The 24,471-nt window shown below is 41.7% G+C and overlaps 1 protein-coding gene across 4 annotated transcripts; it reads right to left on the reverse strand.

The window, feature by feature from the left end:
- Positions 1 to 623: 623 nt before the first annotated feature.
- Positions 624 to 17,768, reverse strand: ldb1a (LIM domain binding 1a). 4 transcript variants are annotated; one of them, XM_054600125.1, is made up of 11 exons: positions 17,621 to 17,768; positions 8,523 to 8,625; positions 7,621 to 7,665; positions 7,297 to 7,372; positions 6,293 to 6,395; positions 5,738 to 5,910; positions 5,527 to 5,649; positions 5,355 to 5,432; positions 5,114 to 5,237; positions 4,821 to 4,963; positions 624 to 2,928 (listed from the first exon to the last, which is right to left on the reverse strand). In XM_054600125.1, the coding sequence occupies exons 1-11, from the start codon at positions 17,646 to 17,648 to the stop codon at positions 2,875 to 2,877; spliced, it is 1,050 nt and encodes a 349-aa protein (XP_054456100.1). In that variant the 5' UTR covers positions 17,649 to 17,768; the 3' UTR covers positions 624 to 2,874. The 4 variants fall into 4 exon arrangements, with proteins under 4 accessions (XP_054456100.1, XP_054456099.1, XP_054456097.1 ...); XM_054600124.1 differs by having other exon boundaries at positions 4,815 to 4,963; XM_054600122.1 differs by lacking the exon at positions 624 to 2,928 and adding an exon at positions 2,937 to 3,820 and having other exon boundaries at positions 4,815 to 4,963.
- Between the last annotated feature and the right edge of the window lie 6,703 nt (positions 17,769 to 24,471).

Consider the following 24,471-nt stretch of genomic DNA (forward strand, 5'->3'; position numbering starts at 1 on the left):
GCTTGTTTGATTCACCAGCTTGAGGAAAACATATGGCTGTGCTTTATCAGATATCTATTACATACATCACCATTGTCCCAGTTTCTGTCATTCCTCTTTTCTTGCAAATCATAATGACCGCCATCTGATACATTAGTTCTGCCCTGCCAAAAAAAGGAGGGATGAATAGGTTGTTGAAACAACAGACGAACAGGTCATACCGTGAGTTGCGTCCTTGACAATTTAGTGTTTATTGAGTCAGAAACAAGGGCTGCAGCGTCTTGCTCACATTCCAATTCAAACTTTGTTTCAACAAGACAATTGAGTAAACTGTACTGCCTACAGCTAACGTGTCCATTTGCATGACAAGAAAGAGTTTTCAGACTATGTTTTCTTTGCAAAAGCTGGTGATTTTAAGAATCCACTGGGATCAGATTTACCAAAGATATTTGAGTAATTTATTCCTGTGATAACTAAAGAAAATGTTAATCTTTTATTTCTTTAAGGTGTTTATTGTGTGATTATCATGGTAGGAGCAGTGCAGTATGAAAAGAATAGCACATTTTGACATCTCATTAAGAGAAAGTTTTCTATCAAGAACTGTCACAGCTACGTCCAAAAACACCAACCAAGTGTTTCAGTGAAAATTCATCTTTATTGATACCATACATGAATTATCAATGACAGAAACCTGGCAAAAAATATAGATATAAAATCACCCCTATGGTGAGGTGCTACAGGAGCCAGCTATCGGTGAATCGCCATTTCAGCTTTGTCTTACATTTCACAAACCCCTTATTCCCTAAATTATGTAAACTTAGGAAAAACAGGGTGTTGAAAAGTTCCCCCTTGGTTCATTCTGTGTCGATACGCCACAAAAGTAGACAATGGCTGCTGGAGACAAAAACAAAAAGCCTGCAGCTCGGTGTAGATTTACAAACAGCTTTTCTGTCAGATATTATGGTGGAGAATGTCTGACAGCTCAGTCTGTCCTGGTGCTTTGGGAGACCCCTGCTGGGCCAGTTTGGAAATTCCTATCCAATAACTAGGTGATGTTGAAGCCCATCATATAAGAAAACAGGAAACCTGCCACAGCAGCTAAAGGCCAAGCTCAGAGTGTCCCCTCCTTATGTCATTGCAATGGTCAGCATATTTCCATTAATGAAAAATTACTTTGCATTTATCAGTCATTGGATACAGATTTGAAATGTTTTTGGAAAGAAGCAAAGAAAACCACAAAAATCATTAAGGGTTCAGGGAAACCAGATCAAATTTTGATTGCGCCATTGTGGAATATGCCCAGCATCTGTGGACTTGCTATAAAATTAAGCAACATAACAGAAAAATAAGGATGACATCATGATCAACACTTTCTCTAAATGTGGTTATTTATTGATTTTTAGGTAGACCAGTTATCTAAAACAAAAGAAAACCGCCAATAAATGTCTCTTTAATGTGAACATACTGAACCATTGTAAAGAACTGGCCAGAACTTGGAGCCACATGTCAAAAAACAAAAGTAATGGAATGACCTGTGTCAGCATTAACTGACTCAGCAGCCCAACAAACTTCTACATATATCATCATGAGTATAGTACAGGTGGGTTGGACCTAAACAGAACGTCAGTACATAGAAAAATAAATACAGTTTGCTAAAATGAGGGCAAAATTATTTTATCAGTGATTGCACCATTAAAAAAAAAAAATCACATAAAAAAAAACAAAAAAACTTTTAAGAGGCTTTTAATCTCTTTACATTAGATTGGGTTTGTCATAATTCTAGGGAGGAATACATAGAATGACTTTTACAGAAATTACTACCTAAAAATATACAAGCACAGACACAAATATGAGGAGTAAAGCCAACAAAATGATTCATCATAAAACAAACAGCACAGTGTAATCAATATCTAAAGAATCTTTACATGTAGCTCCTTGGTCTGCAGCTTTCTTAATTGTGATTAAAAACATTTCTGGGAAACTTAAGTTAATACAAAAGTCTTTTTTTTTCTTATTTTACAATCCTGTCAAAACTTGTTTTTAAAATATTTTTGAGTAGCAAATTTGAGAAGTTTTCTGTTATGTTCTCTGAAGAGAGGTCCCCCAGATAGAGATTTCAAGACAAAGCAAACAGTTCTGCAATGACAAGTCAACAGATACAGAACAGGCACCCAATGGAAATCTAGTGGGGGAAATGTTTCCAGTGTGCTGCTTTGGACTCACATCAAACAAGATGGAGTACAGCATTAAAACACTAGCCTTGTTCTCCCCAACTGGTTTTCTAGCACTGAACCCAATGGACCTGATGACAGCGTGATGGCTGACACGGATGGATGACATTATATTAAGCACAGACTTACATGGAAGTTATTACCATCACAATAAGAATGATCTAACAGCAATACGTATACATTAATATACTGCAGGTTTCAGATGTTTTACAGTTCTTACATTAGCAATAATAGAAAACAAAATACACCGTCAATTCATAAGAAAAATAGATTGGAGTTAATAGTGGAAAACAGTGCAAAGAATATTCTGGGGTGTTTTTGTTTGCTTGCTTGTCTGTTTATTTTTTAGAAATTGTTTACAAAAATAAAAACAATTCAAAACAAGTCTAAAACATAGAAAATGAAAAAACACACTTCTGTAGCATCTGGTGCTCTGGTCCAGACATGCTGCGTACCACCTCTCTCCTGTACCTCAATGTTTAATGCTGCAAGTGTAGGTGAGTGTGTGTTTGTGTGTGTGTTAGTGTGTGCACTGGTCTGGATGTATGTGACAGTGTTTGTATGTGTGTTTGTATGTGTGTTTGTGTTTGTGTGTTTGTGTGTGTGTGTTTGTGTGTGTGTGTGTGTGAGAGTGTGTGTTGATTAAGATTTAGCGTAGTGGTTCTCAACTCCGGTCCTCAAGCTCCGGCACTGTACAGGTTTTTGTTCCAACCAGGTCCTACAAAAACAAATAATTGAGTTTTTAAAAATCGAACGTTGAATTTTGATGCTAAGAGTGCACACAGTTTTCTGCAGCCTGCAAAAAAATAAGTTAAATAAAAGCTTAGCACTTCTTCCCTGTGACATGAGCACAACAGAAACAACGTGGTGCATCGTCAAGGAAAACGCACGCCTGAGAGACCCGAGGTTGGAACAAGAACCCACTGACATGGTCGCCATGGCGAGCACTCGGACAACAGGACATGCCAACTTTGGCTCAAACTCTGTGGTGAGCTATGATGGGGGGTAAAGACACATGCACACACACCGCCAACCCCGCCAGTCTCACCACTCCTCTAAGAGGACTCACTGGAGCCGGGCAGACAAGGGCCAAGGCTGAGCACCACTGATCATGTGCAACGATGTGAGGGAGCGAGTGGGATTCTGCTGACCCTGTCCTTCATGTGACAGTGAAGAGCTTTATCAGTCCATCAGCTATTGTCCCTTTTCCTAACCACTCTCTTTTCGTCATAAAAAGAACATGACGGAACAAAACAAAACAAAAATTAAGTAAACACAAGTGCTCGAGGTCACCCTCCCTGACTCCTCTCGCTAGTGTGTTGGCTCAGGTGCATCCCAGTAGGATTTAAGCATTGAAAAAAGGGGCTGGCTGAGACATCAGCACTCTACTGGGACGACTGGGAGTTGTCGTTCTTGCTCTCCTGACTGGAGGGAGCCTTGTTGTTCCAGGGCGAGTGTGCACCAAGTGCAGGCGAGCCGTTGAAACTGTCCTCATCCTCCAGGCCATTCGCCCCATCGAACTGCGTGTTCTCCAGCCGTGTGATCAGACGCTCGTCCTCGTCACCAAACTCCCCTCCCATCAGAGTGGGCTCTCCCACCATCATCACGTCCTAAAGGGGACAGCAAGGGCCGGTACATATTATCCCCATAATACAGGGGGTTGCGCGGAATGACTGGCTGCACGGACGAGTTCTAAGTGTGGTGTTTTCTTGCCTATGGTCTAGCGATTTTATTTGGTTCAATTCCAGCTTTTTTTTTTATTGATGATATGCATGATAATGGTACTTCAAGATACGTTTAAGGGACCTAGGGAGTTTTAAACCTGAGGTATAAGTTTCCTTTCATTCTTGAACCAATCACAACAGGACAAGGTGTTGTCAGGGCATCTACCATGACAGTTGGGTCAGTGGCCGTGACTCCCTGCCCTCAGGTCCAAGTACCAGGGGTCAAGGGCCCCTCCCTACTGGCCAGCAGTGGGCATCCCTAAACCTAGAGTGCTGCATCAAGGGGGGCGTTTCATTCCACCTCGGGTCTCGTTCGCTCAACCAAGCAACCAAGTCAGCAAAGACGACAGTGCTGTGTGAATCGTGTGCTCTGAGAGAATAACTCTAAAACCAAGTTGATACAGCGGATTTAGAGAGAAAACCTAAATGTCCCACTGGAAATCAGAGCAAGGTAACCCCACCCCATGGCCCCAAAATATCATGAGCATTACTTAGCAATGGAGGTCACTTGCACCTCCTCTAAATAAACCCATAAACTTGTGGCCCCAGAGGACCAGGGACTGCCCATCACTGGTTCACATCAGGGGACTACTAACTAAATCTACTCATCCTAAGAAGAATTATAGAAAGCAACCCCTACTCCCCGTCCACACCTAAATCCCAACCCCACTTCCAGGAGCTTCCCCATGCTATCTCTATCCTGCTGCTACACCTACTCCTTACTCACCAACAACCCCTGCTACCACCCCCTACACCCACAAAGAACTTCCTCACCTCCTTTCCTTTCTTTCTAACCCTTACTCCCTGTGTCTTATCCTCCAATGCCTTACTCAGCTGAACTTGGAGGTGCAGATGGAGGTCAAGTAAATGTAATGCTTACAGGTACCTGGCTGGAGAGAGAGAAGCTGTTGGCTGGACTCTTCTTTTTGCTGTTGCTGTTGTTATTGGTGCCTGCGCCGGAGCTCACGGTGCTTCCACCGGACACCTTTCTTTTCCGTCGCTTGTTTGGGGCTTGTCTGGCTGGCTCAGCTACGTAGACAAAAAAGGTAGACGATACGTTTCATAATCACATATTTAACTAAATGTAAATCAGTTGTTTCTCGGCCAGATAAAAGAGCCATTTGTTCGTGCTCCACTGCCATAAATGCCACTAGCAATTTCATAAGGTGTGTGCGTTACCTGGAGGTGCTACCATTCTTTGCCACTTTTGGAAGAGGCAAGTCTTCAGGCAGTCTCTGGGGCTCAAGCTATAAGTCTTATGCCTTGACATCAACTCTTGCATGGGCTCCAATATCACACATAGCTTTATGGAAGATAAAGAGAGGAACCAAACAGACAGGAAAGAGTGTTAACGGGTTGTTGCAGTTTCGGTTAATTCAATTCAAAAGAAAACAACATGATCATAGGGAAATCTGCTTACACGGAGGTAGTTGAGTGTGGAGTTGGACAGCCCACATCTGGTGATATTTTTAGCCAACTGATCGAGCATTTGTGGATCCTGCATGATAAGGTTGAAAAGATTAAATTAAAGAGTACATGTACAGTATGTGCATTTGAGTGCGAGTGGGTGGTTATTTGAATCTGGAACTCACATGCATAGCCAAAATGCTCCTTGGTAGGACCTCTCTGTGTTGTCTGATGCTGAAATGCCACGTCTTGATCCTCATCATGTCATCAAACATGAACTCTAGGTACAGGCGGCCCTCCACACAAACCTAAACCACAGAGATGAAATAAAAGTTAGCAGTCATAGAATCTAGCAACGGGAATTAGAGGGAAGGCTCTACATTTTGCATCCAGTACCTGTGTGAACATGGGTTTGCCATTCTGAGTCACCATGGTGCACTGGTCACAGTCGAGAGAGACAAAGTTACTGTGGAAGGACTCCTTTGGGTGCTTCAAAACATAGAACAGCTCAGTGGCACCCCCCTCGAAAATACTTCGAAAGTATCGCGGGATCAACGTCCTGCCGATGGCTGCGCACAAAAATGTATCTTTGTCAATAAATGAGATCAATACACAACAATAAAATTAAATTTGAATCACCCACGTAAGGAAAGTGTGCAGGTATGGTAGAAAGGTTTTTTTAGAGGGACATGAAAAGGATCAAATTAAGAACAGAGCACAGAGGATATACATAACGCTACCAACAGGTATATGCCAATCCTTATCATTGATAATGATTAAAAATTCTTCAGTTGATTTAAAAAATAAATGAAGTGATAAAAAGGTATAAAACATTAAGATAAAAACATGTGGACATTTTGAAAACAATCATTATTGGACATTACTAAAATAAAAACAGTTCCAGGGACTTAAACAAACGGGCATTTGTTTGTTTTCATTTTTTATTCTTACTGTATCGCTTGGGTCCATCTTCCAGACAGAAAGTGATTGTGAGCATTGCGTCATCCTCAAAGAACTCTGTGGTGAAGGCATCCCACCAGAGATTGTCACAGTCCTGACAGCAGATAAAAGAATCATTCTTTTCAATTTCCATTCCCTTTAAATCTGAAAGCCTAACTTATGTAAAATTATACATGAGGCAATTGACTCCATCATAAAATCACAATAAAACAAAATGTCATAATACATAATAGATCATGAGTAAACAAAGAACTATTCTTAACATATTAAAACCGTTTACTGACAAGAAGCAGAAGTTCTTGTTTCCTCAAATTTACCATTTCTGTAAACATTCAACTCTACTTCCTCAATGGTCAATGTGAAACAACGGATTTTTTTGAAAACAGATGCCTCATGATCGTCACGATCATCAAGTCAGAGGCTCTTATCGATAAGCAGATGAGTAAATAATTTGTTGGTGCAATGAAGAAGTATAAACAAGGCTGAAGGGGAACTTTCTAAATAAAGCACGCTGCCATTCAGACATCAGGTGTTTTGTTGGACATTAAACTAAATTGTGGTTAAAGTCCCTCCAATGCACAGAGGTAAGTGGGAATACATTTGTAATAGAGTGCAGACAGACAGTCACATAAAAAGCATGGCTTGTTACAAGTACTCAGTTGCGCGCTCAGGCATTTAAACAGTTGGCACTCTAATTATGTTTGGCCAGGTTGATCAGATAATCCTATTAGAGCCTGAATGTAAATTAAGTCTGTGCATTCTCAGGCTTAATTTCCCACAAAATCCCTAGCATGGTTAGGTACATAAACAGCAGCTGGGAGGGAAAAAGTGAAAACATGGCAACAGTAAGAAGTTCACAGGAGCTGCAGAATGAAGCACTACTGATTGTATCACAACCAACTTGAAAATGAAACTCAGATAATGTGTTTTTGCACAGCAACAGTTTGGTGTTGATTTCTTATTACTTTCTATGTGAATGATGAAGTGGCTCTCACCTCTGTCCAATTCTGTAGCCTTTTGTTCAGCTCATATATCCGGTAATCTGTTTGGTTGCCGTATGGTGTGGGTCTCCTGTAACAGGCAAAAAAACGGGGGGATTCAAAACTCTGCAGTTTGAGCTGCTTCGGTGGCTTTCCACACACTTAGCGCTAACAAATAACATAAGCCACAAGCAGTTTGAAACTTAGGTTAATTACAGGTAAATGTTATGCTCATGGGTTTTAAATTAAACAGAGAGTATAAGGCTTTATAAATGACTTCTGAGCGAAGACAAATACACAAACACAATATGTTTGCTATGAAAGCTTCAGTGTACTCACCCAATTCCAGGCTCCATGTATGATGGGGGGTACATGGGTGTAGGCCTAGGAAGAACAAAAACCACAAACATCAGAACCCATTTTCTTATAAACATAACACAATGTGTTTTTAGTTTTACACTTTGATCTCAGAACTGCAAAAAAATCCACTGTTTAGAGCCAATAACTGGTTTCAAGGCTAACAGGGGGTTTCAGATAAAAATCCACATTACAATAGAATACGGAGATATAGAAATAAAAGTTTGTAATATTCAGCACGTGCAACAAACAACTGAACAATTAATGTCGCTTTTAATTAAGCTCGATGTTGCTTCTTCTCTTTTTTACGTTATAAGGCCGCCTCATTTAAACCATTCTACTTCTGTTAAATCAAATCTTGTTTGATTTCATGCCAATATCACTTTCCAAAAATGGATTTAACAAAAATAGTGTTATTTGAATAATGTGCAAAAGAACACCAGTGCTCTGGACTGGAAAATAATTCAAAATTGAAGGGTATTTGGGGGTAACCTCCCCCGGCATGTAACACTGCAGGGACATTGACTAAATAAAAGTTTCACTCGTTTAATTATTTCAAATGTAAATAATACATTTGGTGTCTGAATTATATATTTTTTTGTCTCTGTTAAAATAGTAATTATTGAACTAAAGAAGAAAACACATCAAAATAACAGGTGACTCCACATTTTTTAACGGCGAGTATAAGCCTTAAAACATCAATACAGATCAAAATCTATTAAAAAAACAATCATCATCTAAATAAACATCTTGTATTCTTCAGTAAACATATCTAAGTCAACAAATTCTGACATCAAATCTTACAGCTTGCAAGAAGTAAAAAAGGAGACATAAAGTTTTAGACATCTTTTCCTCAAGAAAATGCCAGTAAAACCCAGACCTACCCCACATCTCTGTCCAGCATAGCGCCTGGGTGGAAGGGGGGAAAGCTGCCGCCGTTGGGGGGCTCCTTAGGAGAGTACAGCTTGAATGACTTTGACGAACAGCCTGCACACAAGCACACAGCAGAGACGGAGGGAAAAAAAGAGCAGAGATTTAGGGGATTTAGATTACTTTAGATTTAGCTCATTCAAATCACAGCATCATCCAAGTAATCTAATGCTGGATGATTTTGTTGAGATTTGCTGAAATAAAAAGCACACTGCCAAAACAATTTCCTGCTGCTTTCATTAGCTAATCCATCTTCAATCTGGTAAATGGACAAGAAAACAAATCATCACAGGGAGAAAAAACAGCAATATTTATTAGCCTACAGAAATCTGAGAAAACAATCAGTGAAATTGGGGTATAGACGCAGAGGGGTTCATCTGACATGTTCTTTGTGTTCTTTTACCATTTGTATCATTATCAGGAGCCCTCTTCTCTGCATTCAGCCCCATGTGATACTAACCATGCGCCTCTGCTCTCTGTGTGTGTGTGTGTGTGTGTGTGTGTGTGTGTGTGTGTCTCCTAGTTGCCTCTGTTACCCATCCCCCCCCATGCGTAGCCCGGCTGTTGTTAACCCTCGTCTGTCCAGATAAGGCATTCACGCTTAAACAGTTCAGTTCTCTTAGAAAACATCCATTCTGCATCTCTACTCAACGAGACCTCACATACACAGCGGCTGCATGTAATTAGGCCTGATCAAAACAATCTGTATACCCACGCAGACAAACCCTAGCGGACTGGCATGTTGAGAAAAACAACCCCTGGAAATTTGACCCCGGGCTTGCCCATAACAACCACCCTACAGCTTTACAGATTTTTAGCACACATACAAAAAAATGTGAACTGGAGGGATTTGATATGGTTCATTCATAATAGGGTTAACAACGTTGGGATCATAGAAGACATTGTGTTGTACTTGTATTTGCCACCCCTGATAATGTTGTTTATGCATGTTCAGCTTGTAAATCTGGTATTCCTACAGGCCCTTGAAGGCAGCATTATGTTAATTTGTTACTTTTACACAGTTCCAATTCATGCTCCACATGCCGCCACTGTCAGCTAAGCATATAACATGGTGATTGTACCAAATTAAAACTGGCAGGGGGGGAAACACTGGGCCACAGTAACGCAGGAGCAAACATAAGTGCTAAATGTTTTAAGCTTTCCACGTCACTTTTGCAGAACTAACGGGATACTCACAGGAAGACTACTCAAATGGTACGGGTTAAAGTTAGGATATGTAAACGGAGGGGGCAAGGCAGGAGTTGGGGTTCAGTATGCCGGTTTGAACTCTGATCTGTCCGTCCCCATCCACAGCCTCAAACAACCACAACTCCTCCTGCGTTTACTCCCTTGCTTCAGTGTACCCGAAAGAGTCGTGGCAGGTCAACTTCTCCTCCCAGATACTATGTAGGTGAACCTACTCAAGAGCACCAAACAATGCTGCTCTATATGCATTATGTCTGACCTATAGACCCCCATCCACCCAACACCACTAGACCCAGACAGCATTCATATGACAAGTCTTAATTAAATCTGATGCTGATGCATATTCCTGCAACAGATACGAGTAGGATTCTTGTTTTTCTCAGACACATAAAAATGCCAATAGGCAGTTTATTCTGGCCTTGATTAATCAACAACACACACCCTGTAAAATGATAACAGTCAACAGCGTAAAACATATCCACAAGACCCAGTCCAACAGACAGCATTATGTATACACAATTTCTTGGGCCAGATGAAAGACACGTTCAGGAGAGCATCCCTAAGTTTGGGTAGACATGACAAATAACGCCATGGATGAAAGACTCCAGCAAGGTGGCATCCCTTTAAAAGAAGGACATGATGCAGAGGAGTCACCATGGTGCACAGGCACTCAAACAACGGTGAACTTCAGACAGTGAGGCTGCAGCTCAGTCCTCTCAAACTGTGCATTTCAAACAATGGAGCTGCATGCAGAAGCTGGCCCACAGCCAACTAAACACCCAAAACAAACGTGGCAAGACTGTCAAAAACACTTGCACTGCTTACTCAGTCTGTTGCACAGTCGATATGTATTTAATAAAAAAAAATAAAAAAGGATCCTTTATTCACTATAACACACACACTGGAGCAGGCGTACACTGGAGCGCAGGGCCGCATTCATTCACACGGATGCCAATGCTAAGCTATCAACCTAGCGGGCTGCTAACAGACCGTCATCACCTCCATCCACTCACTATATCCCCGTACTTGTTCAAGAGCAGCTTCGGTCGTTTGTGGTGTGGCTGTACGTTGGAGTTACCTGCAGAGAAAGGTCCACCGAAAGGCGGTGTTGCTCAACACCTCCGCTCGGTGCTTCTTAACCAGCTAGCCTCGCTGCTAGCCGGAGCGGACGGACGGGGAGAGCTCCAGAGCCGACCGGTGATAATGTAACGTAGGTTAAGTCCTGCACCCCGACAACACGACGAGAGACGGGAAGTAAAAAAAACAACAACACTCTAACTAGTTGCACAGGTTCCTGTCAATTTGCAATCCCCAAATAAGTGCTTTAAATGTCATTTGTTTAGGGGACTGTGCTACCTATCTACTACTACTACAGGACCCTTTGTTCCTGCCAGCCGAGACACGATTAAAAAAAACAAAGGCCCCGCCTCCTCCTCCGGGCGGCCCCGCCCCTCCCATCAGACAGACCGAGGTAAACACAGGCCTGCCTGCGTGACAGCCAGAGACCCCAATTTGTCTTGTCCATCAGTGGCCCCCCATAGTGGTACAGCAGGTTATCAGCCTATATGTTGTCTCTTTACACGCTACTGATGTGCAAAATAATCCTATTCCACAGTCTGACAGCATCATTTCGTATCAGCTTGTTCCAAATCCTCATGGAAGCTTTATGATGTTTACAACGTGTCAACAGTGTTCGTGTTTGTATATCACTTCACCATTCTATCAAATGGAAATATTCTCGGTATGTGAAATATTTTATACACATTTCCTGACATATTAGGTTTTATTGGAAACCTTGGGGTCCTCACGAGACTTTAGAACGTTGGTGGGTTCAGAAATGATTTGTTGCATGAGTTTTTATTGATTGGCAAACGTGTGGATAAGTGGAATTTAAGAGGTTAACTTTACAGTATTTCTTCATTGTTACAAGACAGCCACGATGACCTTAGATACAAACTATCCCTGTGATCTCATATATATGACAAATGATAAATACAGTCAGAGTATAATAACGTTGGATGACACCCATGTCTGTTAGGAGGTATGAATGCTGCGATAAATTTAAGAATGAGGCCCTTTAAAGGATTTTGCCAGATTGTGTTAAATCTATATATAACAGAAATGCTGGGACCTACAAGTAGACCCTCAGTATATTTCAGCAAATTTCATAAGGAATAATAAAGTATAAAGGTTAACCTTTGATTATAAACAATAGATATTTAATTATGTTTCACTTTTTGAGTTTGGTAACTCCAAAAATAAAACACAGACCAGAAACTAGCAGGGTTATATTCTGTGAAACTCTGCAGTATGAGATTCTTGTGCATTTATAAAACACTTCTAGGATGGGGGCATTGACATTCAATTCAGTCATAATAAGCAGTCAGGAGGAATGAAGTAATTATTTTTGCTAGGGCTGCTGGAAGCACTGGTCATATAGAACTGTACAGTCTGTCCTGACTTTAACAATCCCAAAATGAAAAAACACGAGTGTGATTCAGACATTTTGTTCACACTATTCAGCACATCTGCCTCAAAGACTAGTTAACTAAAAAGTCTGTTTAATTCAAGCCAACTTTGTAAAGGCTTATGAAAAATGATTGACTTGGCTGATGACTCAAATCCTCAATCCTGAGCCTCAGATTATGTAAGGCTATAATCTGCAGCCTCACTTTTAATCAATAACCACTCTAATGTTTACAAGCAATATATTTGAAGCCCGGAAAACCTTTTGTGGTTACAAAGTGCATTTAAAGCTCAATTTGTTGAGGCTTTCATTTTAGCTGCCAGTCAGTTTGTAGAATTATATAAATCGGGAGAGCAGATGAGAAAAGTGAAGCAATGCATTTCATTGAGAGAGTAAACACATCTGACCCAGACCGGTCACTCTTACTGCATAAAGCCCCCATCAGGCTTAGAGTGCAGATATACAGCATCATCTGCAGCTTGTAACTCAGTGTTCAGATTGGAGCAGAATGACACAAACATATCTGTAGTGATCTGTGGGCCACATCATTGGTTAAATGTTGGAAACAGTGCAACTCAAAATGTTGTAAAGTAACTGTGGTCCAATCTAGAGATTTTGGCTGTGTAGTTATGACAGATAATAAATGATTAGACAGCTATAGGGGAATAAAACATGAAAGAAAATCTAAAGCCTTTTGTTGTAACATAAGCCTAAATATGTAAGCTTTTGTTGAAAACAATGATTCCCCTGTTAGTGTTGATGGACTGACACAAAGACGAGATGTGACAGAACAGCATCTCCCTCTGCTGGCAAATGCTGCAAACATCCTCATGCTCCAGAATAGAATGATAGAATACAATAAATAGAATACAATAAAATGAACTTTACTGTACACTATTCATAGCTAACATAAATTATAAAATCTCAATTTTGTATTAGATTGAATTTGTATCTGCCTATTCCATGATTATATCAACTAATAACTTTTATATGCACAATAGTGCTTATATTTATGGCCTCTAAAGGAAGTGTGCATTATCTGCATTATCATTAAGAAATCAAATGAAAATGGGCTGTATGGAAGTTTGGATCATACAGCACAAAATATGGAATATTGCATACAATACTGTGAAAGTGTTTCAGTCCTGAGAATTGGACCCTATTTCATCTGTATTCAGTCGGAGTCACATTTAGTACACACATAGAGTACCTAACACGTAGGACTGGCAGGCAGTGATAACATGAAATTGCAATACACCAGAACTAAGTTTCTATTTTAGTAACTGGAAAACTGGTCTTGTACTACACACGATCTCTTGTATTTATAGATCCCTAGCTCCTAAGACCACTTTACACGTACTATTTTATGCAGAGGCGGACTGCATAACATTAACACTGAAATCCCTTCTGTGCATTGTAATGGAAAATAATAATGTGGTCTCTAATACGGAAAAATGTGAAATGGATTTTTAATCATTTGGTTCATTACTAAAGCATCCTTACGGTTAGACAGCTATTACAGCTATTACATCTAAAAAAAACTGCCCTTGACAAATAAAATGAGGTGAGCTGTTAACAAGTAAATAGGCCATACACCACAAACGTGTAAACATGCCGTAAAGCATTTTCCAAAACCCTCCTACGTATCGTGTCCGTACACAAACTTGTGACAGAGAGAGTCAAGCATTAGTGAGGAAATCTGAAGAGAGCGCTGGTGAAGAGCATGTTCAGACTCCAGTCGCTGCTTTTCTTGCCGCCACAGTGGAAGGACAAACCTGTCAGGGGAAATGGTTCTGTGACACCTGACTGGTAGTGATAGCAACAAGGCAGCAGACAGAACTATACAGGCGGGGGCTTGACAGCAGGAAGTTAAACAGCATGTGTTCAAGATAAAGAAGGATCCGTGTTGTAGACGCTTGCAATGTCAGAGGTCACTGATCTGAACCCAGGCAGAATTAGCCAATCCATAGAGGATTGCTGTTGACAGACAGAATGGTGCAGTTCCAACTGGTGGTTTTGTCATTTATACAGCTACTCTTTTAAACTTCTTTAATGTGTTACAAATATACAGATAGTGAATAATCAAACAACTATGACACCGCACCTGATTTTACTGGAATGTGGACACTTTATCTAATTCTCAACATGAAGCCCTGAACACTTGTTTTTATTGCCCAACATAAATTCTATAAGCCAGATAAGTCAGTCGCTAATTCCAAGTAAATGGACAAACTCCACCAACTCCACCTCCATTTACTGACATCATCGATTCAAGTCTTGAAGCTCTGCTTTTTTTAACTAAAGAGAAACACTTGTCTGAATTTACAGTCCAAAGCACAATATAAATCCTGTTTTATGGCAGCAATTTCTTTAACAAAATGTCAACGTTTGCATACACATTTATCAGATCAGATCTGTTTGAACAATTCATCCTCGACACTAACCAGCTCAAACAGGCTGCTAAATTCAAGACACACTCGTAAACAAAATATTCGCATGCTAAATTTACACTGTCAGTCCCACTTGCACATACAGGTGGCACGGAGATATAGAACAAAGCTCTCAAATAACTGCAGCTGTCCTCACACCTTTTGTTTCAGTCTATCCTCAGTCAGTACCAAGCCTGCATTCATGTTCTAAAGACTCTGCGGCTTGCACATCAACCACAAATAAAGGTGTTCTTTGATAGAAAATCATTTTTTCCTTCCCACACATTTAGTCTTCTCCCCATCCTCCCCCTCCTCTCGGCTGTGGCACATGCCAGCTTTCCTCTGCCATCCTGTCGGCCCGCAGCAGATGTGACATCACTACAGCGCGTCTCCACTCTGCAACCCCCCCCACCCCCCATCTCTGACTCCCCAGCATCTCTGTCTCCCACGCATTCCTTCTTTCTCTCTGCCTCTGCACACACACAGCCATTTTGATCTAGCAAACAAGATCTGAGAGACTCACTGGGGTAGAGAGGGGAGGGGACGAGGAGAAGAGAAGAAATGTAGAATTGAGGAAGGAAAAAAAATGAGAGGCACAAGCTTTCAGTGCAGTGAGATAAAGCTGAGGGAGTCGTGTTGTTGTGTAACGGTAATCAAAAAAGCCCTTGCTGTTTGGCTGCCATCTTGGCTGTGCTTTAAGTCACTTTTTCGCCAATATTTCTGCATGAGGTAACACCACTCTTACTGCAAAAGGCAGTGAAGAAGGGATGAGGGAGTGACAGAGAGCGGGAGAGGGGGGAGAGGAAGAGTCAGGGAGAGAGTGAGCTGAGGAAGGCAGAAACGGGAGGGAGGGGTTAAAAGTGAGATGGGTGAGAGATGGAGAGAGTAGTGAGCAGAGGGGAGCGCATGCTTGAGTGCATGTGAGAATGGGGAGGGGGGGGATCTTCAGCTCACAGGCAATCTATTTTTACCATTTAGTCTGAACAAAGGATGTGATTGGCTCCACTGTGTTAGGACGGATCTCCTTCATGCGGGGAACAAAGCCTTAAAAAGGCTGATTCACAGCAAAGTCACAACAACAGCAGGATGTCACAGGGTTGTCAATGAAGTAGGCAGACATGAGGAGTCTGTTCTTTATTATGGCTCACATTCTGCCACATGCTAATACGCTCAGTTCAGATTCCCCCTCTTCTATAATGCTCTGACCCAATAACAAAACGGGCCCAGATGAAAAGAGACAGTGCTGTAGAAAAAGAGAGGATTTGTTTTTTCAATGCAGATTCACACACAAAGGATGGGGAGGATCTTCCAGCCACCATCGTACAAGAATGTAAACAAACCAGCCTTCAAATATAATGATTTACAGCGCTCACCAGAGAGGGAGAGAGAAACTGCAAACCATTGTTGATCAATGTAGCTGTGGTTATCTTACAGATCAGCCAGCCTAAACTTGTCCTAACAGGCTCCTTGTGAAGGTGTGTGTACGTGAGCGGGTGTACGTTCACGCTGTACATGTGCACACACGCCTGCATGTGTTAACCTGTGAGTTTTGGTGCACAACATGCACATGGCAGATCTCTCTCCGGTTTGACCTCTTTCTCCTTACATCCTTCAAAAAACATGTGGATGTCATTAAAAGTTAAGTCTGTCCACAGAGGGAGCGAAGGAGGCAGATATTCAGGAAAAAAACGGCGGGAGAGAGCAAGGCAGCGAGCTAGTGGAGGAAAGATCTGAGAGCAGAACATCAAGCAGAGGTCCTCTCTAATATTATTCCATCTGATAGGCGACTACCAATGAATCAGAGCAGCCCCATTAAAATGATACTGACACCCTAATTCAATCTGCCCTCTCTGAGATCCCCCTGAGCAGATGCTACGATTCAATTTCTATCTGTTACTTGCTCCCTTGTGCTGCACAAAGCCCGTCCCCTGGCACTGTGCACAGGGCAACCGTCTCTGCAGCCTGCCTGCTCTCACTGGGGTACCGTTACAGAGAAAAACTGCTCCAAAGTCAAACAGGATCAAACGCTTTATGGGAGAGAATGGATTCTAAGATCTACTTTATAAAAGACTGACATTTGCAAACAGTACTAGATTTCCTTCCTATTGCTCTGACACTGATATACTCTGATATGGAGTATAAAAATAGGACCCCACAACATTAGCAGTAAATCATATTTTATGTAACCTTTATGTAAAACTCAAGAATGTTGATTCCAAGAAAAACCAAGCCAAGTGTAACAACTTCATTCAAAAACAAAAATATGCAGGAATGCAAAGTCACAATGACAAAGCTGCCTAATATCCAAACAGCAGCTTAACTCAAATTCAACTCTTAGCGAAATCTTCTTAAGTACCCTCATTAATGGTTTACATTCATCAAAAGAGACAAGCTTTAAACCATTTTGCAGTGAGTAAAGTACTTTTGCCTCATTCAGTTGTGCCACATGGGACAAATATAAGAGTTATTCTGACAGAAGCAGTGATTTCCACCAACTCCTCTAGACATATAAGAGCACGAATAACGGAGAAGCAGACCTATAGTGGCCAGATAAAACTGAAAAAGGAGTGAGAAACAAAGCAAAGCACTTATTGATATCTCAGTGTCTTCGTGTGTAACAAAACTCAAAGAGCCATTGATCTGCTGCACAGCAAGCTAGCGTGACTGAGAGGCTCTGCTGAACAACTCAATCCTAAAGCGTGGTAGCCTCAGTCTCTAACCTTGTTTTAGGACATGTGCTGAGAGTGTAGCGCGGCTTCACCAACACACAAACTCACACAGCTTGCCGCTGGCCCTAGTCGGCTTTGCAGCACTTTTACATAAGTCATCTTTCTGACAGCTCCACTGAGCACAGAGACGGAGGAGGAAAGAGAAGGAAGAGAGGCAGAGAGAGAGAGAGAGAGAGAGAGAGAGAGAGAGAGAGAGAGAGAGAGAGAGAGCAGGCACTCACCGGGACAAGCACAACCTCCAACGGACATCTTCTCACATGTTGGGCTCTGCTCTGAACGAAACAGCTGCACTCAGTCCACACGCTGCTCGCATGGGCCAACTCTGAGGAAAACAACACGGACAGAGGGGTGGAGAGATTAGAGGGAGTGGTACAAAGCAGGGCATGTACACCACAACTATACTCTCTCTCTCTCTCTCTCTCTCTCTCTCTCTCTGTCAGAGGCAGGAAGTTGGCAGTGGTGCTCTAACTGCATCATTAATAGGCATATTGCAACACAAGTGGGAGGGAAAATGAGAGGGGAGGGAAATAGGAAGAAAGAGCCTTTACATAACGTGAGACTTGAGTAAGTCATATGGAATGGAGCGAAGGGCTGTCTGTGTGCATGTGTTTGTGGAAGGGAGAATGCAAGAGGGAGGCAATTAGAGCGAAGGAGAAGCAAAAGGTGTGTGTGTGTGTGTGTGTGTGTGTGTGTGTGTGTGTGTGTGTGTGTGTGTGTGTGTGTGTGTGTGTGTGTGTGTGTGTGTGTGTGTGTGTGTGTGTGTGTGTGGCAGTGATGCATCGTCCATTTTTGCTCGGTGCTGCCGTGGGAGATAAACATACTCAGTAGGAGCCCAGAGGCAGAGGGTCATTACTGCCAAACAAACACACATGCACACACACACACACTCACTCACTCACTCATACACCCTGCCTCGCGTATGACAGATTTCCATCTCTCTTTCTGTCTCCCCCTTCCGCTCCTTCCGCCCGTTTCTCTGCTGCAGAGTGAAGACTGGTGTTAATCACTACAGACAGTATCGATTAAAAATGCAAAGCCCACCTGGAGCGCAGGGACACTGGAGACCCATGGGAGGCAGGAAGAGCGTGCATGTACGGCCGCGCACACGCTCACACCCCGACAGGAGCTACATGTAAACAGACTGACTCGACTGCACACTGTTTGCCCAGCAGCCTCTGCTCCTTTTTCAACTCTTTTCTCGCTTTTTAATCTCACTTCACTCTGTCAATTTAATCTCCTTTCCCTGTTGATATTACCTCGACCTTTCTGCAGCTTGATGTGATTTTCTTTCATTTCCTTTTCCCCCCTCCACGTCTCTGGTTTCCCTTCCCGTTCATCCCATAACTTCACTTTGCTCGAGTGGGCCTGTTCTCCAAGCCAATAATCTCATAATCTCACACTTCACTACACAAACACACAAGCACATAAGTGACTCCCATGAGCCGGATGTCTTTGTTGCTCGTGTACCTGATACTGTCAGATGGATAACAGACTGAGCTGTATCATTGAGTCATTGTGACTGAATGCATGAAAAATCAAACAATGTTTAAAGAAAACACAGCTTCAGTCTCAAAAGTACACTGACACTGACAGTGATGACTAAATTATAGTTTAGTACAGTGATTCCCAGATGGTACTTCTGCAGTTGCCAGGGGCAACTTGTTAAGACTGTGGAGTAGCTCTACTTATTTGACAAAATAGAATGTCCGATTTCATTGACAAATATTGTCACGTACTGAGTCAGCTTTAACACCTGAACAATACATGTTGCAGTTGAGAGTTTATGAAAACCAATTTGCGAGAGAAGTTAGTTGAAATGGATAGTTGAAATACTTGCCAAAAAAGTGATGGATGAACCGTTAAAATAAAAGTGTAATCGTATCCTCAAGCCCCCCCAAGTGAATCAAAGCCCAGTTTAAGAAACCTCAGATCTCTGTTGTCAGTCACTTAGACCAATTTACTAACAAAAGACAAGCAACTGTCTCCGCTGAAACGAAAGCTGACAGGCCCATTCCCCACACACCAGCACACTGGCAGAAGCATCACAGTTAAATGTCATACACCATGTCAGACACTGTTGTCAGGAACGAGACACAATGAACAACCCTGCGGGCCTCCTCCTCTTCTTTTCCCCTTACTTGTCTTCTCCCCCTCTTTTTATTTCCACTTCAAAACACACACACACTTTTTGTTTCTGTTTCAACAAGGTCTGTCTCTCTCGGAGTCCTCTCATCTCTCGCTTCTATTCTGTTACCATTCGGTCCTTTGTACGTCTTGTAGGTCGCAATTTGCGGGTTTGACATTTATGAGGGATTCTGCCACTCTAAAATGGTGAACTCTGAACAAAGGCAGATATGAAGGATAGAGAGAGGCATCTCAAAAACTGCGAGAGAGAGAAAAAAAAAGGAGAGAAAAGCTTGAGAGAGGATAAAAAGGAGGAGGGGTGCGTGAATGTGATTTGGGAAATGGCTTCTGTTTCCAGGAGCGATTAGGCTTTGAAGCTGAGCACTTCACCACTGACTGCACTGTCAGACATGCTCTCTCTCTCTCTCTCTCTCCTCTCTTCCTCTCACTCTTAGACTGTTGCAGATACAGAGATTCCCGCTCTGTCAACACATCCACACATAGCTCAAAAAGCCGCTCTGAGAATAATGAAGTTCCCTCTCCGTTCCCTCCACTGTGGGAACACGCTGCAGTTCCATAACACCATATGACAGACAGCAAAGTGCCTGCACACAGACACAGAGAGTGCCTCGCTTATACGTATACATCTACTCTGACTCTGATAGCATGGTGTCCTCTGACAGCAGACAAACACTAGCTGACATGCACTGAAAACCTTGTTTCTGCCTAATTCCCCACAAAAAATGTTTGAAAAGCTCCTGGTGACATATTTGTTATCTCAGGTGAGTTCATGCAATTAATGATCACCTTTCAGTCTTTTGTCTTGCAGCTGTTATGCGACCCCCCTACACACACACACACACACACACACACACACACACACACACACACACACACACACACACACACACACACACACAAACACACAGCTTTTCTTCTCTGCACACTCTCTCTCTCACAGATAAACACTCTGAAAAATCCTCCATCTCAACGCTTACCTTTGTCCTCCTCTTTCTTCTGCGCCCACACTCGCTAGGAAAAAAAGTCCGCCCGGGTCAGCCACGCAGAGGTAACCAAGCTGCGCCAGCAGAGAGAGAGAGACAGGGAGAGAGAGAGGGAGGGAGAGAGAGAGGAGAGAGAGAGAGAGAGAGAGAGAGAGAGAGAGAGAGAGATACTGTGATGAGCAGATGCAGATAGGAGCCACAAATGGAGGGAGGATCTAGCAGTGTGCAAATTGGATGATGAGAAGGAAGGAAGGAAGGAAGGAAGGAAGGAAGGAAGGAAGGAAAGAGGAGGAGGAGGAAGAGGAGGATAAGGGGGAAATGGGTGGGAGGGGGGGCAGCTCTCAGCTGCACTGGTATGAATATGACGCAGAGGCAGCAGTCAGAGCCACTTCTTTCCTCTCCAGCCCCATCCCTCCATACCCACCGAGAGAGAGGGGGAGAGAGGGCACTGTATCCATGGCAACGGCAGAGCAGCGGTGGCTGGCAGTTAAGGAGTGTGTTGGGGCGCAGTGGTGTTCCTCTCTTTCTCTGTCTCTCTCTCACACACACAGATGAGCTCACAAGTCTTTCAGCTCGCACAGATGTACAGTGAACGGCCTCTGGTGTAGCGGAGGAAAAGCTGTGGAGGAAATATGAGCAGCAGTGGATTCATTAGAACATGACTGGTAATGAGAAGCAGACTGGTTGGGCCAGTTGTGTCTCAGACACGTGGGGAACAGGCACGGGAAGGAAGCAATAGTTCATTCTTCTGTAACAGCAGCAAACTGCCAGCATTAAGTCATGGAATAAGTTACGTATGTGTTCAATATTGATTGTGTACATGCAGATTATTCTGGACACATAAAATACAGGACAGGGAAAATGTGAAACACTGCAAACGTAATGATTTAAGATGGAATATAGACAGAGATTTACTGTCTCTATTGGAAGCCAAAGTTTAAAAGAGATCTCCTAACAAAACTATACGAATACAAAGATGGACATCTGCTTGGTTATTCTATCTGAAACACTGCTACAGCCATTTAGCATATGCTTTAGTTCAGAGTCAAATGTCGGAGGAAGATCTTAAACGATAGAAGCGTTGCCTTAAAAAAGCAGTGTGCCGACATTCTCTTTTTTCCTCTAAATAAATGTTAACCCATACATCCGCACTCTTCAGGAGCAAGGCGGAGCTCAGGATCTTACATTTCAACATGTGGACAAGAAGAGCCAAGGATCAAACTGAAAAACCATTCAATTGTTCAAGAAGTACTACCCTGAGCCTTCCTCGTAGCACTTATTGCATTCGTATTAGTTGTTGCACTTACTGTATTCGTATCAGTTCGCTGCACTTATTGAATTCGTATTCGTTTACTGCACTTATCCTATTCGTAGTAGTTTGTAGCACTTATTATATTCGTATTAGTCTGTTGCAATTATTGTTTTCGTAGTAATTTGCCTCTGCACTATACTTTTGCTCTGGTTTATGCTTTAAGATGCTTGTTGCATAAGTGCATCTCCTTAGAAAGGAGATGCACTTATGATTTCTGGTGACTAGTAGTTCTCTTGAATACCTATGTTGAATACACTTCCTGTAAGTCGCTTTGGATAAAAGCGTCTGCTAAATGACTGTAATGTAATGTAATGTAATGTTGTTGGCAAACCCGACTACAAAACTAGACACTAACTAACATTTTTAAATAAGTCTTATATGCCATGGCACAAAAATAAAATGGTCCCTTTCTTCATGGGAAATATATTCTTGTTCAGTGAGACTCATAATTAGAATGAGGGATTACTGGAACTACGCCAGGAAATATACTGCTCATTTTCACAAAATGACACTGCAGAGGGTCTTTTACCTGGCGTGTCTGCTGTTTGGAGACAAGGATACTTTTTTCAATTTACCGAGGATGAGTTTACTCAAGAGCTCTGCAGCAGTGAGTCAGCTGCTAAAGAATGTAGGAAGAGTTTGAAACTTTACAAATGGCGCACATACCAGTTTTATTCGACACAAAGCAGAGAATAAAGACATGTGAAACAGTGACACAGACAAAGTGGTGAACCACAATGGACGACTACAGCGCGTGTGTGTGTGTGTGTGTGTGTGTGTGTGTGTGTGTGTGTGTGTGTGTGTGTGTGTGTGTGTGTGTGTGTGTGTGTGTGTGTGTGTGTGTGTGTGTGTGTGTGTGTGGTTGTCGCTGGGTTCACCTCTAATCCATTTTTGCCTGTGGGACAGAGGGAATTGCAGATGGCTTTTCTCTGCTATTCAGTACGGATCCTAATGAGGATAACATCCTCCCCACTTTTGTATTTGACCCAATTTAATCCCCACCTGTGTGTTTCACAGCCTGTCTTCATGTTCGCTCATCATACCTTCGCTTTATGTATTACACCCAGTAACAGAAAGATATCCACCACCTCCACAGCTCTAAGGGAAAACAATTTTTCTTCTGAATGTGCTGTTTGTGTTTTCATGGTGGTATTCCCTTCTGCAGAGTTAATGTTGTATGTCGCTTTTTCTTGGGTATAAGTTGCACTATTAGGTCTAATAAAAATAACTCCAGGTCTACTTACTAGCTTTTCCAAGAGCTTTAACTGCTTCTAATAGTCTTCATTCATTAGTGCAGTTTGTTGAGATTGTAACTTCTCTCTCTGTTAATAAATGGCCTTTTCTTCTGGATATAATGGCCTCCTGGATCTTTTTGCAGCAGTCCACTGATTCCTTGAAAACAAAGAATTGCATAATCATTTTCAGGGCAAAATGTGCATCAAAAATAGGAAAGGCAGTAAGTACCCTTCAAAATGAAAATGGGTTTGCACAGGTAGAATATTAAAGAGAGCCTATATAACTTTTGCTGAACAGCGCCCACTGGAGCCACTAGAGACAATTACAGGAGAATGGTGACTTCTAAAAAAGAAAAAGTTTTTAATTAAGTTTTTAATCACAAAAGGATGAATGTGCTATATATTTAGACATGACCTCGGACATGGGTATTTTCATACAAGAAAAACAATTAGCATCTATGTGATTTCATAACCTATGTATATATATATATATATATATATATATATATATATATATATATATATATATATATACACACACACACTTTTAACGCAAGAGCCCTACTATATCATTTTACTGAATTAATATAAATGTTATAAAATGTAAGTGAATAAATTAATTCAAACACAGTCGTACATGTTTGAAATTCCTGTCTTAAGGGGAACAGTCTCCACACAAATGATGTTTTTCTCATCCAATGAACAACATAAAAGTCCTCCATTCCTGAAGAGCACTCCTTGCTTCCTTGTTTCCACACTCATTGAAAGTAGAAGCAATTACGAGTAAAACTTGGGAGCAGAATTGCCAGACAGATGTAAAAGAAGCAAGAAACTGTCAATTAACCTTCAGAGAAAGATGACTTTCCCTAAGCTTAGTCCTATAATTAAAGTTACAAACTAGAATGTGTACTAAAACAAGTCAGATAGATAACAAACACAGAATCGTTTCACACAGCCTATGCATTATAAAAATACTTCATTTTTTAAAACAATAGAGTCAATATTCTACTCGCAAGTAGTATTTACACAATGCACAATCATTTTCACTCAATATATCATGACAAACAGGAAGTTGGGCATTTCTTACAAAACAACAATCCCATGTTGAATTTTACAATAATGACATGCAAAACGTTAAATCTTCCAAAAATATTGATTGCTGCATATAATCCACACCTTTAGGGATATTAGTGTGTGATTTTAACTACTGCCCATCACCAGAGTCCAAGATGAAGTCTTCAAATGCATTGCAAAACAACCCATTTGTAAAGCTGCAACCAGCACATGTTTGGCATTTTGATGTATCACTAACCTACCTGTACGAATTTACTGGACAGTTATTTGGTATCCTATTGTTTCTGCCATCTTTATCACTGCAGCTATATTTATAAAAAAAA

Source organism: Anoplopoma fimbria, chromosome 6 (genome assembly GCF_027596085.1).
Source record: "Anoplopoma fimbria isolate UVic2021 breed Golden Eagle Sablefish chromosome 6, Afim_UVic_2022, whole genome shotgun sequence".
In the NCBI taxonomy this organism is placed as follows: domain Eukaryota; kingdom Metazoa; phylum Chordata; class Actinopteri; order Perciformes; family Anoplopomatidae; genus Anoplopoma; species Anoplopoma fimbria.